Source organism: Pelodiscus sinensis, chromosome 28 (assembly GCF_052426305.1).
Source record: "Pelodiscus sinensis isolate ZL-2025 chromosome 28, ASM5242630v1, whole genome shotgun sequence".
NCBI lineage: Eukaryota > Metazoa > Chordata > Testudines > Trionychidae > Pelodiscus > Pelodiscus sinensis.
In genome coordinates this window covers 16652664-16674707 of record NC_143079.1, presented here as the reverse complement: position 1 = coordinate 16674707, position 22044 = coordinate 16652664, and the positions used below count along the sequence as shown (strand labels likewise).

Below are 22044 nucleotides of genomic sequence, written 5' to 3'. Positions count from 1 at the left end.
AAAACCTTGTACTGTAGACATAGCCTCTGTGAACTCACTGGAAGCAGGATTCAGCTCCAACCCCTCTGAGCATAGATATTCCTGTCTTCACACCCTACCTCCTACTGCAATAAATATCTTGATGAAATAAGACCTGTGAGGTATCATATGAAAACTAATAACATGCTAATTATTAATATCACTTTAAAATGCACATATTGATTTTGTTATATGTGAAGTTTTGATGTTCCTCTCCATAATGTTAGTAGAACAGGTTTAAGATGAGACCGCCGAGGGTGTATCTACACTACAGAATTTTTTCAGAAAAATGGCCATTTTTTCGGAAAAAAAAATCAATTATGTCCACATTGCATTTGCATTCTTTCAAAAGAAAATTGAAAGAACAGAAGGGTTTTTCTGGCATTGGTAAACCTCTTTCTACGAGGAAGAAATCTTTTCCCAAAAGCGCTCTTTCGGAAAAAGGCATGGGTGGAAGGGGAAGAGGGATTTCTTTTGGAAGAAGAGGAAAGAGGAAAAAGCACGGGTGACCTTGTGGCCACTCCGTCCATAGTAATCACAGTTTAAATGCGAGATAGCGTCCATTCAGCTTTTTCGATGCGCTTTTGTGTGTTTCCGCTCTCTTTCGGAAGAAGTTTTTTTCGGAAGATTTACCTCCGTAACCAAAACTTTTACACTAAACCACTGAACTATAGAGAGTATTAACATGGCTCCTGCATCCCAGAGAGAGACAGAAGACTGAATTCCCAGGAGGCGAAGACATGTAGGACAAAACCAATCCCTTTAGGAATATAAGGAGCAGACAGACTCTATCTTTATCTGTCATGCTAGGTTACAAAGAAACCAAGTGATTTGGCCTCTGGTAGTTCCTGGCCAGTAAAAAAGGAGACTATGCACGAGACAGAATAAAAGGAGACTATGCATGAGACAGAATATCTTAACTAAAGATTGCATCTTGCTAGCTTCAATTTTAGACTTTTAGAGATGTGTTTTCATTTGCTTGCAGCCATCTTTACCTTTCTCTCCTTTATTTGGTATCACTGCTCTATGCCTTTCTGTCAATTTACTCAATTTACTTTGACTATAAACGAGTTCAGAGCTGTGTTTGAAGGGAAGAATATATTTACCTGGGTTAAGTAAATCAGCTGTGATGTACGGACTTTTTAACAGCGCACTAATCTTCTATCAATGGCAAGGGCTGTGCATTGCAGAAAATATCTCTGAGGCACTCAGGGGGCTTGCATTCACTGATTGCCACCTGCTTAGAAAGGTTTAGGCAGGAATAGCCTGGGGGGGGGATCTGCTGGTGAAGAAGACAGACTGGTCTGGCAGGGAGCTGACAGAGAATGTAATCTGCAGCAAAAAACCACCAAGCCAGAGGGTCTCCGCTTAAACTGTAGCAGCTCCTCCCCCAGGTTCAGATCTGCCTGTTGGTGATTATACTCACTCTTGCTGAGACAGAAAGTCACCTCTGTGGCTCATGGCTCTGAATATCTCAGCAGCATGTCACCGTGTTTCACCTCAGTGCTAGAGAATAAAGCAGATATGGCTGAATTATAGGAATAAGGGATTTTACCTCTCAGTGTCACCAGCACAAGGGACACCATGGCTCAGATTTAGGAATAGTTCCCTTCATCCAAATGCATTCTATTCCCCGACTGCACTCATGCTGAGAGCGAGGCTCAATGACACGGCAAGTCAGCCACTGGAATCCACCCAAATACTTGACAGTGACATAGACCAGCTCTAATGCTGGTTATTTGTTAGCGCCGAGTTAAAGGTCTGACGGAGCTGCTCTATAGTCTTGTCAAGTGGCAGCCTCAACTGCTCAGCATATCAATCTTTGCATCCCCAAGTTGGGTCTGAGATAGGAGCTGAGTTCCACCCTCTCTCCCCAAGCCCACTTTAAGGAAACACAAAAAGGAGTTTTAGTCGTAGATTGATTTAAGACAAAAGAAATGACGAGGTGAGCAGATGTGTAACAATACATGAGGCTGGGAATAATGAAGCAGTGGCATAACTCTATGAAATTAAACTAATATTTCCTGCAATGATTGTTTTCCCAGATCAGGAAGCGTGATGCATCACTGGAACGAAATCTATTTCTTTGTGGAACATCTTGCCCACAAGTTCATAAGGTAAGAAAGGCGGGTTGTGCAGAGAAAGGCGGGTTTTGCAGAGAAAGGCGGGTTTTGCAGAGAAACCCAGCTGGCTGACGTGCACTGGGGTCAGATGGCATGTGACATGTAATGGTGTATGCGGTTGTGTAATGGTGTATAGGTCGCTGTGACTCACAGCCATGGCACCTCCTGCTGGCCACTCTGGGAATCAGCTCCATCCAGCCTCACAGGGCCCTCTCCTGGCAGAGTCTCAGCCGCTGTTACCATTTTTGTCCTTTCTCCACCATTGGTCTGGACCTCCTGGACCATGGCATCCTACCCTCAGTGTACTTCCCCACGGCAGTACCCTGTGAGGTACCAATGATACCCCTGGCTCTGGGGTCCTCCCCTACCAGGGAGCCACAACCCCTGTACCAACCTTGTCTCAGTGACCCACTGCCAGTCACCTAGCCCCTGCCTCAGCGGCACACTGGACCTGCTGCCTTCTCCTGCCCTGGCTGCTCCTTTGCAGCCCTACTACCTCACTGGCCTTTGTCGCTGGGCCTAAGCTTGGGATTTATTCAGGCCTGAGCTCCCTGGCTACTCTGCCTCCCCCCAGCACTGCTCTGTCCAAGGTACCCTGCTAGTGCCTTTTCCTCTAGAGCTGGAGCAAGAGTGAGCTCTTCCTGCCCAACCATCTTTTTATACAGCCCTGCTGGGCTCTGACTAGCTGCCACAAGCCCTCTCCCAAGGGAAGGACAAAGATACTTTGAAGGCTTCATCTTTTTATGATTATATTATTATTATTAGGTAGCAGTCATAGGCCCCAACCAAGAACATGCCCCCATTGTGCTAGGCGCTGTACGTATATCCATCAAGAAAGAGTCCCTGCCCCAAAAATATTACAGGAAGACAAGGCAGAGAAAGGCTGGGAGGGGAACAGTGGCACAAAGAGGGGTCGTTGTGGGGAGCCAGTAGGGTAGAGCAAGAGAGAAGAGAAATACCAACGGGGTGGACGAATGGAGAAAAGGATAGCAAATCATCCACTCTCGTTTCCATCTGTCCCCTTCTGTAGCCCCCAGCTGAGGATGTCGTTCATTGTTTTCTCAACGAGAGGCTCAACTCTAATGAGGCTAACCGAAGACAGGTAAGAAGAATGTGGTGGCAATAACTCAAAGCAAAGTCCTTCCTTTTGCATTCTCCTCCCCTTTTTCCTGGCTAGTGCATTCTGGCTTTGTGTCAAATGAGTCGATAACTTTCAATCACCTGGGTGTACTTACCATCCGATATGCACGTTAGGCTCTTCAGGGAAGAGCTGGTTTAAAAATTACACCGGGTTTTGGTGGGAAAATGTTTTCTCCCCCAGACAGTGTCTGCTTTCCTCAAAAATTGTTGATTCTTATCATCGGAAAAGAAAATAGAAAAAAAACCCCAAATTTCAGCTGAAACTGGAAGTTGTTTGTTTTGACAAAAACTTGAACTTTTCTGTGGAAACTTCCTCTCATCTACCTTCATTTTGTGACCAGTGGTCTGCTGTTGTGTCTCAAAAGCTGGCTTTTGTCAGTATTTCCGTAAAGAGGCAAAGGGTCAAATGGGCCATGGAGATGGATGATGGGGGAAATAGGGGAAGCCAGTAATCACACTTTCCCTGTCATTGGGTCCCAGTGAATCTTTTCCCTTCTCCCATTGCTCCAAATTCATGTTCTTTGTGATCCTCTTCAAAGTCTTGTATTGTCTCCCCATAATCTGCCCTTTCCCTTTAAGCTTCCCATATTCCCCACTTTGTTTCCTGTTCCTACCCTGTTGCTCGTCTCTTGCTCCTACACTCAGCTTTGCACCATCAGTTATGATACCACTGGCTCTTGAAACCTGTTTCCCCTCTACTTGGCAACCCATGTGATGTTCCCTCCTTAATTCTACTTCTAGAAAACCTTAGTACTTGGGTTGCCTCAGGGTATGTCTACACTACCCCGCTAGTTCGAACTAGGGGGGTAATGTATGCATACCGAACTTGCTAATGAAGCCCGGGATTTGAATTTCCCGGGCTTCATTAGCATAAAGCTGGCGCTGCCATTTTTAAAAGCCGGCTAGTGCGAACCCCGTGCCGCGCGGCTACACGCGGCACGGACTAGATAGTTCGAACTACGTAGCCATTCCGATCTATCTGTACTCCTCCACCATTCAATGGAAAGAAATACGCCCCCCCCAGTCTCTTTCCTCCTGCCATAGGCCAGAGCACCCTGGCAGCAGGTTTCTCAGCTCTCTAATAGCCGAGAAAGCGCCCGTATGGCACATTGGGACAGTGGCCTCTGGAGCTGTTGTGCATGTGCCGGTTGCTTGGCCCTGAGCACATAGAAAGGGAGCGGCAGCGAGCAGTCAGATCAAGACTTCCCTTCCCAGGTCTGTCCACTGAGTTCCCGCCTTGCTCCAAGCTGGAGCTGAGCTGTGTTTGCTGCCATTGCACAGGCGCCCAAAGCTTTTGCAAGTGTTATTTTTTCCATCTCCTGTTCACCCCTTTCCAGACGGTTTCGTTAGGTCTCAGTACAATGCTGGGAAGTGCCTTGAGATGGCGAGGGGTTGGACTTGACTGCTCAGTACAATTACTGGGCGGCATTTGTGATGGATGTTAAGGTCAATGTTAAGGCCTTTGGCTATGTCTAGACTGCAGAGTTTTTGCACAAATAAATCAACAGACCAGAGGGTTTTTTGTGTAAGAGTTATTCCTCTTTCTACAAGGAGTGACTCCTTTCTGTGCAAGAGCTCTTGTGAAAAAGGTGTGTGTGGATGGGAAACTGCCTCTTTTTGCACAAAAAACCCATATCGAAAAAAGCACAGGTGCCCTGGTGGCCATTCTGTGAATAGCTATCAGCGTTTTCTTTCCAGAGAGCGGCCATGCAGTCTGGATGCTCTCTTCAGCAAAAGTGCATCACTTTTTCAATGGATCACAAAAAAAGCTTCTTGCACAAGAAGCCTGTAGTCTAGACATAACCTTTGAAAGGAGTAAGCAGCAAAGGGGATCTAGGTGAGCTGGGTGGTTTTTTGACTGGGCCATTTTATATGCATAAAACTTATGGAAAATTAGAAAATTATTAGGAGTCTTTTCAATGACTTGAGTGTAAGTTGGATCGGGCCCTTTAAATCACTGCAGTTTCCTCTTTCAAATGCATTGCCACGTGGAAAAAAAGTATGTGTAACACATGTGAATGCTATATGCATAGCATATGTTTCCCATATTGTACTTCTCTGAAATCGCATACCAGCATAGCCCTTGTTTATGAACTAATAGGAAACTGGTCACTTTCCTATAGCATGGTCTACATCAGCCTAAAAATGTTATTAAAATAGGCCAGTCAAAGCATGAAATCTACATCTCTTGCTGTTTACCATAACAATGGAGGGCAATGGAAAAATGAATTTATTTAACTCAATTGATGAACCCCCCATCCAACCTCTACCCCCTCACACTGAATGGGCAAAGGAGACTCTTGCAAGGCTGCCTGCCACATACATAAGAAACTTTGTTTCAATAGGAGAATATATAAATGTACCCAACAGACCTAGAAATGATGTTCATTTCAGGCAGGACAGTAGTGTGGCACTAGACAAAATTCAGCATCCTGGAGGTTGGGAGTTTTCCGTTTTGACTGGAGGATTGATGGTAAAATGTGGGTCTGGTGGCATAAATCAACAGCCTTCCCAATATATCGCTGTCTGCAAAGGCCTTTTCTTTTACTTGGATTTGTGAAAAGCCATCTTCGGGTGGTACTTTGGATGAGCCCGTTTGAGCAGGGATGCTGCCGGCGCATCTGGGTGCTCCACAGGAAAAGTGCACAGAGCACGGACGCTCTGCCTGCAAAGTTCAGGTGATGTTTTGATTGGCCTGCTCACCTGTGGCTCTGTTTGATAGTTTTCACTGAGAAATCCTCCCTCCGTTTTGTCCCCCACCCAGCTGCGCTCCACTGCGCCATTTTGCCCTTAGTGTCACCGGCAAAAAAGGCCTCAGTCCTGCAATCTGCCCCATTATGCCCTGCATAGGTTAGCTGGGTAGATCTAATTACAGAATCAGGGTCAGGCACTGCCCAATATTCCAAATCAAAGAGGATTTGATTTCCTGGGGTTTATTAACCACAGTCTGTTGCCACCAAAAAGAGATCCTTCCAAAGGGTCCGAATACACAGCACAGTTATTTCGAAATAACAATGCGAGTGTCTTCACAGCAATTCTGTTATTTCAAAACCTGTAAACCTCATTCCGTGAGGAATAACGCTTGTTCTGAAATAGCTATTTTGGAATAGTGCTAGTGTGGATGCTCCACTGATGCTATTTTGAAATAGCTCCTCCCGAGGGTCATTCAAACATCCCAATGCCTCCTGGGGCTCTAAATTGAGGTAGCAAGTCCACATTAGGGAAGCCTGCCTCAGACTAATTTGTATGCCTGCCTGGGACTAATTTTGAGGCTTCCCTGTAGTGTAGACATGCTATTTTGAAATAAGCTATTTTGGAAAACAAATTCCATAATTACGTATTTTGTAATAAGCGTGCTGGGTAGATGTACCCAAAGTGAAAACATATGGATGCCTAGTGTTGTAAGAAGCTGAATCATTCTGAACATTTTCCTTTAGGAAAATGTGTTAAAGGATGGGGAAATCCAGTACAAGATCTGGTGTCCTGGAATGTCTATCAGATCCTATCCTATTTCAAAAGTGCCTCTCAGCATTGAGACAAGGTCATCTTTGAATTAATGTCTTTGAAATAAATGGAATTACAACAGAGATGAATTTGGATCCATTTATCTTAAGCCAAACTGAATTGCCAGAAGCTGGGAATGGGCGCCAGGGATGGCTCGGGTGATAATTACCTGCTCTGTTCACTCCTGCTGAAGCACCTGGCATCGGCTATTGTTGGAAGGCAGGACACAGGGCTAGATGGGCCTTGTGTGGCCATTCTTGGAAGTGTTAGTGAAGTTAGGACAGCGAGCTATCCAAATATCGGTTTCCATTTTTCTATACTTTGTTCTCTGAGAAGGGTCAGAAATATTCTAAAACCGCCTGTTTTTTGAAGTTGCCAGCCTCACTATGTCTTATTTGGGTGATTTTACGGTATCCTAAACTTCATGAAAATACCTGCATTTCTAGAAGGGAGTGGTAACCCCATAATTTTCAGGCATGAGCTCATTTTCTGATGAGTGCCCACATTTGAAAACTCAAACGGTACAGATAGGTGGACGCATGGACATTTTATTCCCATTTTATTTGTTTCTTCCATTCCTAGAAGAGTCCTGGAGCCACACAGCAAAGGAGATTTAGGGCCACGTGGGTAAAAATCTCTGGCATTTAGGTCAGCAGAGTAGGGGGTGTTGCGAACTAACTGGTTCCACCTAGTTCCCATGAAGAGAGATAGCAATAGTTCATTCAGAGATCCCCCGCACACCACAAAGGCGTTATTAAAACCGTACTTGGCTCCCACATGTCGGAGTCTGCAGCTCAGTGAAACATGGGGCCCATCATGCTTAACTTCTGATTGATCAGTCGCTATGCCTGGGATTCCAACACATTGAATGGGACACCCTGACTCTTAAAGCCTTTTCCATTAGCTCATTAATCTTGAAGCTGGGTTTGGCTGGGAGTGGAAGGTGTCGTATCCAAATATACTGGAGCTTTAGATTATTGTTATCACATTCATGGCTGTTGGATTCAGCTGGTGTCATCACCAAGCATGACTGAAGAATGAAAGCCAGATGTAAGTTAACAGCTGCCATTGTCTGGCCAGGAGATACAGTGGGGCTGTAAAGGGAGTACGAGTGGAGAGACGTACCGATGCCAGAGTATTAGATTAGAGGTGAGGTTTCTTTCTGATGCTTTCTCCAGGCTGTGGAAATAGCCGTGTAAATCGACTCGGGCCTAGTTTTCACACCCCTAAAGGGAGAGGCCCCTCTTCCCATTTACAAAGCCAACCCATCAATTCTTAGGTTACCAAGACTGTGGCTGAAGTTTGTATGTAAGGACCGGACCTGCCATATGTAGCCGAGGGGATTAAACATGTTTGTTGTTTACAGACCCGCTGATGAGGGCGGGGCGGGGCAAAGGGCACAGTCGCACTGGAGCCCAGTGATTCACCGGGGCGACTGCGGCTGTGGTGACCGCCAGAGCCCCAGGCCCCTTTGAATTCCCACCGGAGCGGCAGAGCTCCATGCTCTGAGGGCTGGGGAGAGGCATGCCATGGTCTGGGCAGTGCCAAGGGTTGGATGTCCCAGTCCCACCTCTTCTGTCCGAGGCCCCGCCCCTGCACACCTTGCCCAGGGCCTGCAGTGGCTGGTGGCCCCTCTGGTCGTTTACAGTAGCACCAATAAACAGCTGAGAGGAGGGAACTAGGAGGGTTCCTAGAGTTGCTGGCTGCAGGGGTGGGTGCAGCAGCAGCGCAGGACCTGAGCTGACGAGGCCGTGTCTGCATGCAGCGCTGCCACAGCGCGGCTGTGCCGATACCACTGCCAATACCAGAGCGCTCCCATTGTGCAGAAATCCCACCCCACAAGCAGTGTAAGCTGTGTGGGCAAGAGAAGCTCTCCCACCCACACAGTGCTATGTACACCGGTGCTGGCGCTGTTACTGGCGGGGGGGATAGTTTGCTGACATAGGCTGTAGCTAGTAGACCTGGCCTAACTTCCCGCCTGCCCACCTGCATGTCGCGCCCTGCTCGGCCTGACAGTGCTAACAGACCTGAGCGAGTGTCTGTCTTAACCTTCCAGGGACCAGATACGTCAAGGCCTAGAAGAGCTGCAGAAAGTCCTGCCGGGAGGCGACACGTACATGCACGAAGGATTTGAAAGGGTGAATAAACCTAAGCTATCTTAAAGTGGCTTTCACCAGGGGGGCTCCGAGCACTTTGCAAACACTAATCCATGAATGGAGCCATAGAACAACCCCTGGGAGGTAAGTGGCTTTGTCTGTGTCTTAACTGGGGGGCCTTAACTGAGGCAGAAAGACTGAGGAACTGGGCCCTGTGAGCATCATTCACCCTGCAGACTGCAGACCGGAGCGGTAGCTCAGGCCATCTTATCTTCCTGTGTTTCTCCCCTCAGGGTTTGGCATTCCCTCCTCAGGGGCGGGCTTGAGGGGAGAGGACAGCGGAATCCTGTCCACACAGCTCCACTGGGAGCCAGGCTGCGAAAGGGGGAGGGGCAAACTGCAGGAGACCCTGAAGTCAGCAAGGGCCCTTGTGTGGATGGTCTGGGCTTGGAATGGATCCTGAAGCTGGTCTTCCTGGCCCCGCCCATTCTCCACCCCCATCACACCTACTGGAGGCGTGGAGGGCATGGAATGCTGCTGCCCCCCGAGTGCCCACCCTCCCCGTGATCTGGGGCCAGAGAGGCTGGGGCTGCATGCTGCCTGCCCTCCCTGTGGTGCTGGGGGAGGATGGCTTGGGTCCTGTGGGGCTGGGGACTGGGAAAAAAGGGGTAGAGCTTGGGACGGGGCTGGGGACATGTCTCCCCGAGCCCTATCTGGGCTCACAGCCTGTTTCATGGGGAGGTCACACTGCCCTGCAGTCCCTGCTCTGCCCTGCTGCAGTCTTTATTAGCTCAAACATTTGCAGGCAGACTGCACAGGATTGCTTCATCCCTCGCTCTCCCCTCCACTAACCACGTATTTTAGAGGCTTACAGAAGCCGTTATGCCCCTCCCCAGATGAAGATGGCTTGCAGCACACGTGGAAATCACAGTGCAATCCCAGCTACAAGGACAGCTAGCCAAATCTGAGACTCGGTCCTAGCCAGAGACGAGCCTCAACAGAGCTCCCGGAGCCAAACACCCGCAAACTTTGCAGGGGATGCTCCAAAGCCAAAGCCAGATCCAAATTCAGCAACTAGAAAGGGGAGTTCAAAGCCCAGCTGCAGGTCCAGCTCTTAATTCCAATCTCGGGGGCTGTGTCTACACTGGGCCATTTACTCCAGAAAATCAGCCGCTTTTCAGGAATAAGCTGCGAGCTGTCTACACTGGCCCTTGAATTTCCGGAAAAGCAACGATGCTCTACTGTACAAAATCAGCCGCTATTCCGGAAAAACTATTCTGCTCCCACTCGGGCATAAGTCCTTATTCCAGAACACTGTTCCGGAAAAGGGCCAGTGTAGACAGACCAGTAGTCTTTTCCGGAAAAAAGCCCCAATCGCGAAAATGGCAATCGGGGCTCTTTTCCGGAAAAGTGAGTCTACATTGGCCACCGGCGCTTTTCCGGAAAAAGGGCTTTTTCGGAAAAGCAGCCTGCCAATGTAGACGCTCCTTTTCCAGAAAAACTGAAAATGGAATAGTATTCCGTTTTAAGCATTTCCGGAAATTCATGCCAGTGTAGACACAGCCGGGGACACACAGAAGTGTTTGAACTCTGTCTGGCAAAATCTGCTTGTTAGTGTGTAAAGCCGTGGTCCCCAACACGGTGCCCGTGGGCGCCATGGCGCCTGCGGGGGCATTTGAATGCGCCCGCCAGGTGCTCGGGGCTGGCCTGGCCCTGGGCACATGGTGCGGCGCTTTCGGGGAGCGTCGGCCCCGGGCGCGCGGCGCTTGCGGGGGGAGGGGAAGCGCCGGCCCCAGGCACACAGCGCTTGCGAGGGGAAGCGCCGGCCCCAGGCGTGCGGCACTTGCGGGGGGGGGCCCGGGCGCGTGGCTATGGGGGGGCCCCCGACCCCAGGCGCGTGGCTATGGGGGGGGCCCCAGCCCGGGGCAAGCGGCTATGGGGGGGCGCTCCCGGGCGCGCAAGTGTCCCCGCCCCCTGGCGCCCGGCGGGTGAACGGCCACGCCCCCTGGCGTCCGACAACCTCAAAAGGTTGGGGACCACTGGTGTAAAGCATAAAATGCAGACAGTGGAATTTCCATCGGAGAAAGTTTAACAGAACTCCTACTAGCACCGCCTGTTTGGATGAGTTTAATTAAAGTGTAGAACACATGGTTCCCTTGTGCTCCCCTGTGTGTGAGTCTGTCAGTCAGTCAGTCTGTCTGTGTGTCTCCCTCCACCTCTTGTCTCTTGTCTTATCCTTAGACTGTAAGATCTTTGGAGTCAGGGACCATATTTAGGTGCAAAGCACAAGGGGCCCATGACTGCAACTTTTATGTGCTACTGCAATACACAAGAATATTAAGGGCACACTAAAATAGCCCAGGCTAAGGTGGAGACTCCCAAATTCATTGTAGTGAATTTGACGGTGACATTCTAATGCTATCGCTCCATCTCACCGGCTGGCAAAAGGAATGTTGGTACAAACGGTGGCAGGAGACATGCAGGGTGGGTCCCTGGAACAGAGCCAAAGCAAAGGGAAATGTAAAACTGAAAACATGATTGTAGTGAGATATTTGCATGAGGTGCAGAGCTTAGAGGAACATTGGTTTGAGGATGAATGTCACCTGTGATAAAATGCAGCCTCCAAATTTGGTATCTTTGCTGCCACTTTCCAGATTCTTAGCAGGTCAGTTTGGGTGAGCTAGGAGCCATCCCTAAGTGTTATTTGGTTATCGCTAATGCTGCTGTTTGGGTTTAATTTCAGGCAAGCGAACAGATTTACCATGAAAATGTTCAAGGTAAGAGTGTGTTTTCCTGCTCCCCTTGCTTTGTTGTCTGTGTGGTTGACATCAATCCTGGAGGCTAAACTCACCACCGAACAAGGGTGTGACTGGGGCTGTTTGCAGATTATTCAATACAATTCCCCTTCAATGCAGTCCCCATTCAAGATCAAGAGAGGATTTGGAGTAGATGTCAAACGGAAGACTGAGGGCCAGTTGCACAAAGAGGCAGATAGGTGTTGTGGTGTTTAGTGGTCCCTCAGTGCTTAAGGTACTTGATTCGGTTTGCACGACCACATAGCTGTGCATAACAATAAAACTTCACCGTGCTGCTCTCTGAATTCATCTGGGAGGTTCAGTCCTTACAGGCACAGTCCCCAAACATGAGTGACGCCCGGTGAGATTTTAAAGAGCAGCTAGGTACCTGAGTCCATGTAGTTGCCCCTGTTAAGGAAGCATCTGGGGAATTTCTCCCCTTCATAGAGTCATAGAATCATAGGATTGGAAGAGTCCTCAGGAGGTCATCAAGTCCAGCCCCCTGTCCAAAGCAGGACCAACCCCAACTAAATCAGCCCAGCCAGGGCTTTGTCAAGCCTGGACTTCAAAAACTTCTAGGGATGGAGATTCCACCCCCTCCCTAGGGAACCCATCCCAGTGCTTCACCACCCTGCTAGGGAAATAATTTTTCCTAATATCCAACCTGGACCTCCCCCACTGCAACTTGAGACCATTGCTCCTTGTTCAGCCATCCGTCACCACTGAGAACAGCCTCTCTCCAGCCTCTTTGGAACCTCCCTTCAGGAAGTTGAAGGCTGCTATCAAATCTCCCCTCACTCTTCTCTTCTGCAGACTAAGTAAGCCCAAATCCCTCAGCCTTTCCATGTGCTCCAGCCCTCTAAACATTTTGGTTGCCCTATGCTGGACCCTCTCCAATGAATCCACATCCTTTCTGTAGTGAGGGGCCCAGAACTGGATGCAGTACTCCAGATGTGGCCTCACCAGTGCTGAATAAAGGGGAATAATCACTTCTCTGGATCTGCTGGCAATGCTCCTCCTAATGCATCCTAATATTCCATTCACTTTGGCTACAAGGGCCCACTGTTGACTCATATCCAGCTTCTCACCCACTGTAATCCCCAGGTCCTTTTCTGCTGAACTGCTGCTTAGCCAGTCGGTCCCCAGCCTGTAACAATGCTTGGGATTCTTCCATCCCAAGTGCAGGAATCTGCACTTGTCCTTGTTGAACCTCATCAGATTTCGTTTGGCCCAATCCTCTACTTTGTCTAAGTCCCTGCCCTCCAACGTATCTACCTCTCCCCCTAGCTTAGTGTCCTCCGTAAACTTGCTGAGGGTGCAATCCATCCCCGCATCCAGGTCATTAATAAAGACGTTGAACAAAACTGGCCCTAGAATCAATGCTTGGGGCACTCTGCTAGAAACTGACCACCACTTCCCATTGGGCCTGATAATCTAGCCAGCTTTCTATCCACCTTACAGTCCATTTATCCAATCCATACTTCCTTAACTTGCTGGCAAGAATATTGTGGATTCATGTACACACAGGACTCAGGGAGCGCAGAGACACTGCTGAAGTGAAACTTCTCAAGCACCAGTCAGAGCAGCCAGTCAAAAATTCCCAATTATTGTCCACAGATATTTTTGAAACATTTTATTTTCTCCTCTGTCCCCAAATTTCCCTTTCCAATTGTTATTTCCCAATGGAAAACCAAACACTGAAAAATGTTTGTGGTTCAAAGTCATTTTTTCATAGGGGGAAATAATGTTTTGGCAGGCAAAATTTCCACCCACTGTAACATGAGGGAATTCAGAGAAAGGGCTTGTCCCCAGGGTATGTCTGTGCTTTGCGCTGGAGTGGCAAATTCCAGCTTGAGGAGACAAACTTGCGCTAGGTCTGATTGAGTGAATGGAATAATTGTAGAAGCGTAGGACAGCTGTGAGAGGGACTAGGCATCCCAAGTACAATAGGCAGGTTCTCATGCGGCTGGCCCCCACATCACTTGTGTCTCAGTGACTACCCTCTGTTTTTAGCCACTAGCCCAATCAAATGGCATCTCCACCTCAAAGTGAAGATGTACCCCGAGCTGGGGGCACTGGACAGAGGGGGGTAGGTGATACATTTAAACCACACAATTCCGATCAAGAAATGTATTTCTAGCAGTTCCAGTACGGGAGATGTTATGGTCTCAATATTGATCTGGGCAGAAGTGTAGACAGTGCTTCTGGAAACACAAGCTCGTTAGAGGCTGCATAAGACATATGGGTCTAAAGTTACTACAGACAAATTTCATGCAGCTTCGGTAAACAGACCGAATTCTCCAATGCCCTGCACCTCTTTCAGGGCACAGTAAACCTCTGAGCTTGCAGGCGCTTATGCCCCTGCTTCACTTTCTGCACGTGAGAATCCCATTGCCTTCTCTCTTTCTCTCTCAAACACATACACACACCCTGCAGAGCTACAAATGATCACACAAGATGCAAACCAGTGGAGAAGGAGACAATTCTGCCAATGTAGGCCTATGGATTTTGTATTTTCATGAGACCTGGCATTCTGTCTTTGCTGGACTCACTGCGGTGTTGTTGTTTTTCATTAAGTCATTTCTCTTTTATTTGTTGCATGATTGTGTGAAATGAAATTTTTTATTACTCTAGGCAGGGATTTTAACAGAAGACTAAGCAAGTATCCAAATCCCATTAACTTTCAGCAGGAGTTGGGTATTTGATTTCCTGTAGGTGCCTTTGAAATTCACAGCACTCCCATATAACACCCTCAGGCACTTCTACAAGGACATTGTCTGTCCGTTGAGTATAGCTCTTCCTTCATGTTTCTTATTCCCTAAGGTCAGGAATGCTGGCACCGGCCAACCACAGAAATGGAAGGAAAGTTTGTATCGGTTTGCAAAAGAAAACGGACACAAACCGGATAATTCCAACAAAAGATTTTTTTCTTTCCCATTGTCAGCGCCAACCATTAAATGAACGGCTGTTCATAACTACGTGAAAATCCTCCTGATGATTCAGGACATTTTAAAATATTGTTAATTAAGCAGATTTTCACTTTTTCAGACACAAGCCTTGAAATTATTTTTAGCTTTTACTAAAATGAAATATCAATGCTCACATGTAGTGCATGTCTGCAGAGCTACTTTAGATTTAGATCAAGGGTCCGTTGCCCAAAATCCAAATTAATTCCATTCAGTGCTGCTATAAATTTGTACAGGAAAAGGCCCATACAAACATGAGCTACAATCAATATTATAAATGAAAATTATAGTCTTCTTGTTACAACTCCATTGTCAATATATGTGCTTGAAAGGATGAAGATGAACGAATCTTTTTAATAATTTTTCTACCAAAGTCTCATTAGATCCCAATTCAGCCTTAAAAACACAACTATAAGCTGAAAATCTCAGTGGGTTTAGAAAATTATTAGACAGAATGCAAAAAAAAAAAAAAAAAGGGGGGGGGAAATAATGGGAAATGCTTTGAACATTTTTTTAAATGGCTCCTGTTCCATCAGTCAAATCTGTTTGATTAGGCCTCATTTGGAGTACTGTGTCCACTTCTGGGCACCACATTTAAATAAAGATGTGGAGAAACTAGAGAGGATCCAGAGAAGAACAACAAAAGTGATTAAAAGTCTGGAGAACATGAGCTATGAGGGAAGAGTGAAAGAACTGGGCTTATTTAGTTTGGAAAGGAGAAGTCTGAGAAGGGACATGATAGCAGTTCTCAAGTATCTAAAAGGGTGTTACAAGCAGGATGGAGAAAAATTGTTCTCCTTGGCCTCTGAGGATAGAACAAGAAGCAATGGGCTTAAATTGCAGCAAGGGAGGTTTAGGTTGGACATTAGGAAAAACTTCCTAATTATTAGGGTGGTTAAACACTGGAATAAATTGCCCAGGGAGGTTGTGGAATCTCCATCACTGGAGATATTTAAGAGCAGGTTAGAGAGACACCTCTCAGTGATGATCTAGCCGTTTCTCAGTCCTGCCATGAGGGCAGGGAACTGGACTTGATGACCTCTCAAGGTTCCTTCCAGTTCTTTTGTATTCTCTGATTGAAATATTTGTTTACTAGGCTGTCAGGGTGCTGTGATTCAGACATCTTTAGGAGGAGCACAATATAAATGACTAGAAGACTGATAGGCTTTATCTACATTGTAGCAATGATTGATGCTCTGAGATCGATTCACTGGCAGTTGATTTAGCAGGTCTAATGATGACCAGTAAATTGACCACAGTCAACCTTTTTAGTCTAACCTGGTTGAAAATAGGAAAGGTAGTTGACGGGAGAGTTTCTCCCATTGCCCCCTCAACCTAAGATGCATTGATTCTGGGTATTTTATCCATGTAGCTGGAGCTGTGTAGCTTAGGTTGATGTAGTGTAGAAATAGATACAGCAGACAGGTATTTTGTTAAAAGCGGTTAAAAATTTCCACTGAAACTTGGGACCTTGTCAGTCTAGGGTGTTAAACAGAAATGATGGAGAGCTGGTTTGCTTGCTGTTTGAATGGTTCAGCAGTTTCATCCTGTGAACTTTTTTGGTGAAGGTCATTTGTTTAATTGATTTAGGCTACAGAACTGCCAGTGTCATCATTGCACTGACAGATGGTGAACTTCACGAGGACCTCTTCTTTTATGCTGAGAGAGAGGTAAGAGATTCAGGACTTAGCTATACTGTAATCACAGAGCATCTTTGCTGCTTCTATAGGCAAACCCTAATTGAGGTACCTTGGGTACTGGAGAAAAGAAGATGTAGCAGCAAGGTTTTCAGCATGGGCTGGCTGAGGTTTTGGGTGGGCTTGTACAACCTGTGCCAAAGCCCATGATGTTATATCACTGCAATTGGCATCTGAACTAGCTAGATAAAAGCTATCTTAGATATAGCTTCATGTGCTGCAATCACCCTCTACAACTGGGCTGTGTCTACATTGGCATGATTTTGCGCAAAAACATGCTGCCTGTCTACACTGGCAGGGAGTTCTTCCACAAGAACACTGATGTTCTAATGTGTGAAATCAGTGCTTCTTGCGCAAGAACTATGATGCTCCCGCTCAGGAAAAAGCCCTCTTGTGCAACTGTTCTTGCGCAAGAGGCCAGCGTAGACAGGCAACATGAATTTCTTGCGCAAGAAAGCCCGATGGCTAAAATGGCCATCGGAGCTTTCTTGCTCAAGAGAGCGTCTACACTGGCACGGATGCTTTTGCACAAAAGCACATCTCTTGCGCAAAAGCACGTGCCAGTGTAGACGCTGTCTTGCACAAATACTTTAACGCAAAAACTCTTGCGTTAAAAGTATTTGCGCAAAATCTTGCCAATGTAGACTTAACCCTGCAGTGTATATACAGCCTTGGTCCAGGGTTTCTCTCACTGCTCCAAAACAAGAGATGAGTGCTACAGATGCATGTGTTAGTAGGAATAAACTAACAGAAGCAGTATTTCCGCAAAGCTTTCAGACCACACGAGCTCTGGTAAAGTTAAGAAAAAGCACTTTGCACGCTGATCACTTGTGGAAATATGTCTGTAAGCGGGAGCTGCTGAGTACTATTGTGCTCCTTTCGAAAGTTCGGCCGAATTCTTGCTGCTCAGCACTTGAAAATCTGGCCTGAACTCTTTGGAAGAGAGCCACTAATTGAGTAACACAGCTTTGCAAGGGAAGTGGTTTCCTAGTGGACTTTGAATACTGGACTACTTATGAATAAACGGCTTTACAAGAAAATTCAAATGAAAAGAGGGTTTTTTTGTGGAAAATTCTCTATCTCCCCTTTTAAAGATCCTTTTATAGCTCTGCTGTAGTGATCGTACTGAAATGCCTCTTGTACAAAGTATAAGGATGTAGCATCATTATCATAGATCCCAGGAGCAGAACCCACAATTTTGTTTCAGGGCTTCCACTGTCCTTGGAAATTACATAAACTCTCAAGGCTGAAATCTCTGTAATTTGTTTTCTATCGCACACATTCCATGGGCAGGTGTGATTAAGTTGGAATGGCTAGAAATTCAGTTTGTTGGCTAAGAGAATGGTAAATGTTGTTTATGTTTGCCACACAAATAAATCGACAAACTCCTGCATCTTCAGGAGAACTGAATATTAGAGTCGAGATCTGCTCTCCAGATCTGAGGTTATGTCTAGACCACGGAGTTTTATTAGAAAAAGGTACGCAAATCGTGCTCCGCAATTTTCATATCTTTTTCCAATTATTTTTTCAGAAGAGGCTTTTCCAAAATTTGGCCAAATTTCACTGAGCCAAATTTCAGAAAAGCCTCCTCTTTTGGAAGAGCCCTTCTTTCTTGTGAAACGAGGAAGACAGGGCTTCTGAAAGAGCGCATCTGCTCTTCCACAAAAAATGTCGGAAGAGCATATGTGTTCCCTGGACACGGCGGAGTTTTTCCGGGATACCTCTGGTATCCCAGAAAAACTCCGTAGACTAGATATAGCCATAGAGAAGAATTTTGACCGTAATTCTATCTCTTATCCTGCCCCCTAGTTCTTGATGACAACAGAACTGTGACATTAAAAATACAATTGCAGATGTACAGAAATCTGCATCTGTCACATGTCCATGTTTATTTTAAAGTTTTGCACTCTGGTTGCAGGCTAATCGATCTCGTGACCTGGGAGCCACCGTCTACTGTGTTGGGGTGAAAGATTTCAATGAAACGCAGGTAAATGATTCCTTCCTTTCATTTGTTTGGAATTTTGCCAAAGGTGGGCTACTTGCTGTCAGTTCACATATAGCAGCTATGAATGGACTTTTCATTTGAGCCAAGCTAGGGCAATGTCAGGTACTGTTCACATGTTAATGTGTAGTCAATTACACAATTAACCAATAAGCCAGGTTTATCGGTTAATCCTATCGACTAAACGCACTCCCCTACCCTTGCTGCCTCTGTATCGGGAGCGGGGGGGGCGGGGGGGAGCCAGCGCACACAGGTAGCCAGCTTGTAAGCCAGCTCTCTGTACATGCCAGCTCCATGGAGGCAGAAGTGTGGGGGTAAGAGAAAAGGCGGGAGCTGGTACACATGAGAAGTGGCTTTCAAACCAGCTCCCCATGCATATCAGCTCCCACAGAGCAGCCTACCCTCCGCGCTGCTGCCTCTTTTTCAGAGGCAGTGAGGGGGGAGAAGGGAGGCGGGAGTCAGCTCCCCGCGAGCACCGGATCCCGCCTGCCCCCTGTGTGCAAACATGTAACCACTAAAATTTCTATTGGCTATATGTTTATGCAAATACCTAACAGTTAACATCCCTATTCACATCCACACGAGACCCAGACCTTCAGTTGGCGTAAATTGGTGTAACTCCATAAAAGTCAATGGAACTATTCCTATTTACACCAGCTGAGGGTCTTTGACTCTCTCTAAGTATTCGAAATCTTTCTAGAGTTCTATTTCCTTTAGGACTTCCCATAGCCTCCCCGCCCCCATCCAAAACACTCAGCATTCTCCCGGCAATAATAATAGCAAAATCTCACTAATGAAGAAAAAGAAATGTAGCGATAAATGTATCAAACTCCTCTGATCGTGGATTTAGCCACAGATCCAGGCTAAGCTTGTTGGAAGGTACAACAAAGAGCCTGATGGTTTCCAGTGAACCTAGGCCAGGGGTCAGTTATTGTGGGACAGGTGCTGTTTTTGTTGTTTTGATGTAGACAAGAAAAAAGTGTCTGGTTATTGCTGTTTTTAAGTCTGAATCTTTGGCGTCGTATTGACTCTCCTCAGGGCGAGATGACCCGCATGTCACCCACAGTCACCAGCGGGGCCAACAGCCACTGCAAGGTGTGGTGGGCCCAGCGCTACATTCCTGAAAGGGGTGGGGCCTCCGGCAGAAGGGGTGTGGCTGGGGCAGCAAGCCCTGAGTGCCACCTGGATTGCGGTGCACCCCCTTTCCAGCCCTCAGAGCCACACAGAGCACCTGGCGGAGCATTTCAGCAGCAATTTAAAGGGCCACCATTGTAGCAGCAGGAGCAACTTTAGCCTTGGGTCCCTATGAATTGCCAGGTCCTGGGGCAATTGCTTCCTTTTCCCCTCCCCCCCATCAACAGGCCTGCAGGTCCCCAAAGAAACACTTGGCACCAGGGCTGGCCCGAGCCCTTTTGGTGCCGAGCCTGGGTGTGCGGCACTGGCCCCGGGCGCAGGGCACATGCGCAGGCTCACCCATGGGGCGCGGGCCCCCCCCCCCAAGGTGCACGGGCCTGCACCCGGGGCGCACGGCGCATGCGCATGCCAGCCATGGCCACTGGCATGAAGCCCGAGGCCCACCCTGGGACGCTTGGTGCATGCGCTGGCGTCTAGCCTGGGGCCCGCCCCCGGGGCGCATGGCACATGCGCTGCCCAGCCCGGCCCGGCCAGCGCTGCTGGCACACGTGCCGGGCTGTGCAGGGACCCGCAGCCACGGGGGCAAGGGTGCTGCTGTCCAGCGCCGTGGGGCCGGTGCTGCTGGAGCCGGGCGCGCGGCGCCTGATGGCAGCTGTAAGGGATGCCGTGCGTCCATTACAGCTGCCATCAGGCGCCCCACATGGGTTGGCACCCTGGGCAGCTGCCCGGCTCACCCATGCCTCCGTCCGGCCCTGCTTGGCACTAATCCCTGGGACCCAAACATGCTGAGTACTACAGAGCTCTAAGGACGAAGATAGGCCTGGTCTACAATGAAGAGAGGGATCTGAACTTCTCAATGCGGTTGCGGTTGTGTCTGTGTCCAGGGTTGTGGTTTAGCTCCCATCCCTAATATAAGATGAGGTAAGAAAATAAGAGTATTTGTGGAGGTGGAGAAAAATCCAACTCCCTCTCCATGGTCTTGCCTGGACAGAGGGCTTTTGCAGAAGTGTAATTGTGCTGACACTTCACAGGTTCCCTGGTTTGTAACTGGGTGGGGCTGCAGTGACACATAACACTTTTACACTGCCAAACCCATAATAGGGGTGTGAGCTGTGCATTTAGTATCGGTGCAAAAATCTCCACTATAGACAAGCCCAAGATAACACCCAAGGGAGGAGAGAGGAGCGGCCATTAAGACAGGCACAGCCTGAAGTCATCAAGGCTGTGTCTGCACTGGGCCACTTATTCCGGAAAATCAGCCGCTTTTCCGGAATAAGCTGCGAGCTGTCTACACTGGCCCTTGAATTTCCGGAAAAGCAACAACGCTCTACTGTACAAAATCAGCCACTATTCCGGAAAAACTATTCTGCTCCCACTCGGGCATAAGTCCTTATTCCAGAACACTGTTCCGGAAAAGGGCTAGTGTAGACAGCCCAGTAGTCTTTTCCGGAAAAAAGCCCCAATCGCGAAAATGGCGATCGGGGCTCTTTTCCAGAAAAGCGCGTCTACATTGGCCACAGACGCTTTTCCAGAAAAAGGGCTTTTCCGGAAAAGCAGCCTGCCAATGTAGACGCTCCTTTTCCGGAAAAACTGAAAACAGAATAGTATTCCATTTTAAGCAGTTCCGGAAATTCATGCCAGTGTAGACACAGCCCAAGACTTTGGAGAGATTAAGGCCAGTTTGATGATAAAACCCCACTGTTATTTGAAACCCCAGAAGCATCTAGCAGAAAAACCATAGGGAATGAATTCAGGAACTGTAAACATACCCATTAACTGGAACTGCTCTAGCTTGTCTCTGAGGGGTCGCTGTCTTAGTCTGCATCTCCAAAACAAAGAGGAGTCCTGTGGCTCCTTAGGCTATTTCTACACTGCGGAGCTATTTCGGGATACCGGAAGTGTCCTGAAATAGCTATCCTATGTCTGCTGAAGCAGCCCGTTATTTTGAAATAGATTTCGAAATAATGGGCAGCTTATTCCGATGTCCCAGTAACCCTCATTCCACGAGGGTTAAGGGGCATTCTGGAATAGCAAGCTATTTCGAAATTGGTGCTGAAATAAGCTAATTTAAAATTACCTCAAAATAAGCTCCGTAATTTGCGTGGCACAAATTGTATAGCTTATTTCGAGGTGAGGGTGCAGTGTAGACGCACTCTTAAAGACTAAGGATATGTCTACACTAGCCCCATAGTTTGAAGTAGGGAGGCTAATGAGGGCAACCGAAATTGCAAATGAAGCTTCATTAGCATGTTCCCAGGCGGTCGCCATTTTGGAAATTGACTAGCCCGGAATAATTGTCCGCGTCTACACACGGCAGTGAAACGGGAGTTCGAAGTAAAGCTCTTAATTCAAATTAGCTGTTAAACCTCATTCCAGGAGGAACCCCGTGCTTCATTTGCAAGTTTGGTAGCCCTCACTAGCCTCCCTACTTTGAACTAGGGGGCTAGTGTAGACATACCCTAACAGATTTATTGGGGCATAAGCTTTAGTAGGTAAAAACCACTTGCATGCTTGTATGAATCTGGCGATGTGGCTTTTACCCATGAAAGCTGATGCCCCAATAAATCGG

General features: G+C 47.6%; 1 protein-coding gene across 1 annotated transcript in view; it reads left to right on the top strand.

Annotated features, from left to right (window-relative positions):
• Positions 1-22044, top strand: part of ANTXR1 (ANTXR cell adhesion molecule 1) — a 215884-nt gene that overhangs the window by 19477 nt on the left and 174363 nt on the right. Inside the window, exons 2-7 of the mRNA XM_006119107.5 lie at positions 2064-2135; positions 3172-3243; positions 8842-8923; positions 11625-11658; positions 16233-16312; positions 18258-18326. Coding sequence (XP_006119169.2) covers positions 2064-2135; positions 3172-3243; positions 8842-8923; positions 11625-11658; positions 16233-16312; positions 18258-18326 — 409 coding nt within the window. The remainder of the gene's footprint in view (positions 1-2063; positions 2136-3171; positions 3244-8841; positions 8924-11624; positions 11659-16232; positions 16313-18257; positions 18327-22044) is intronic.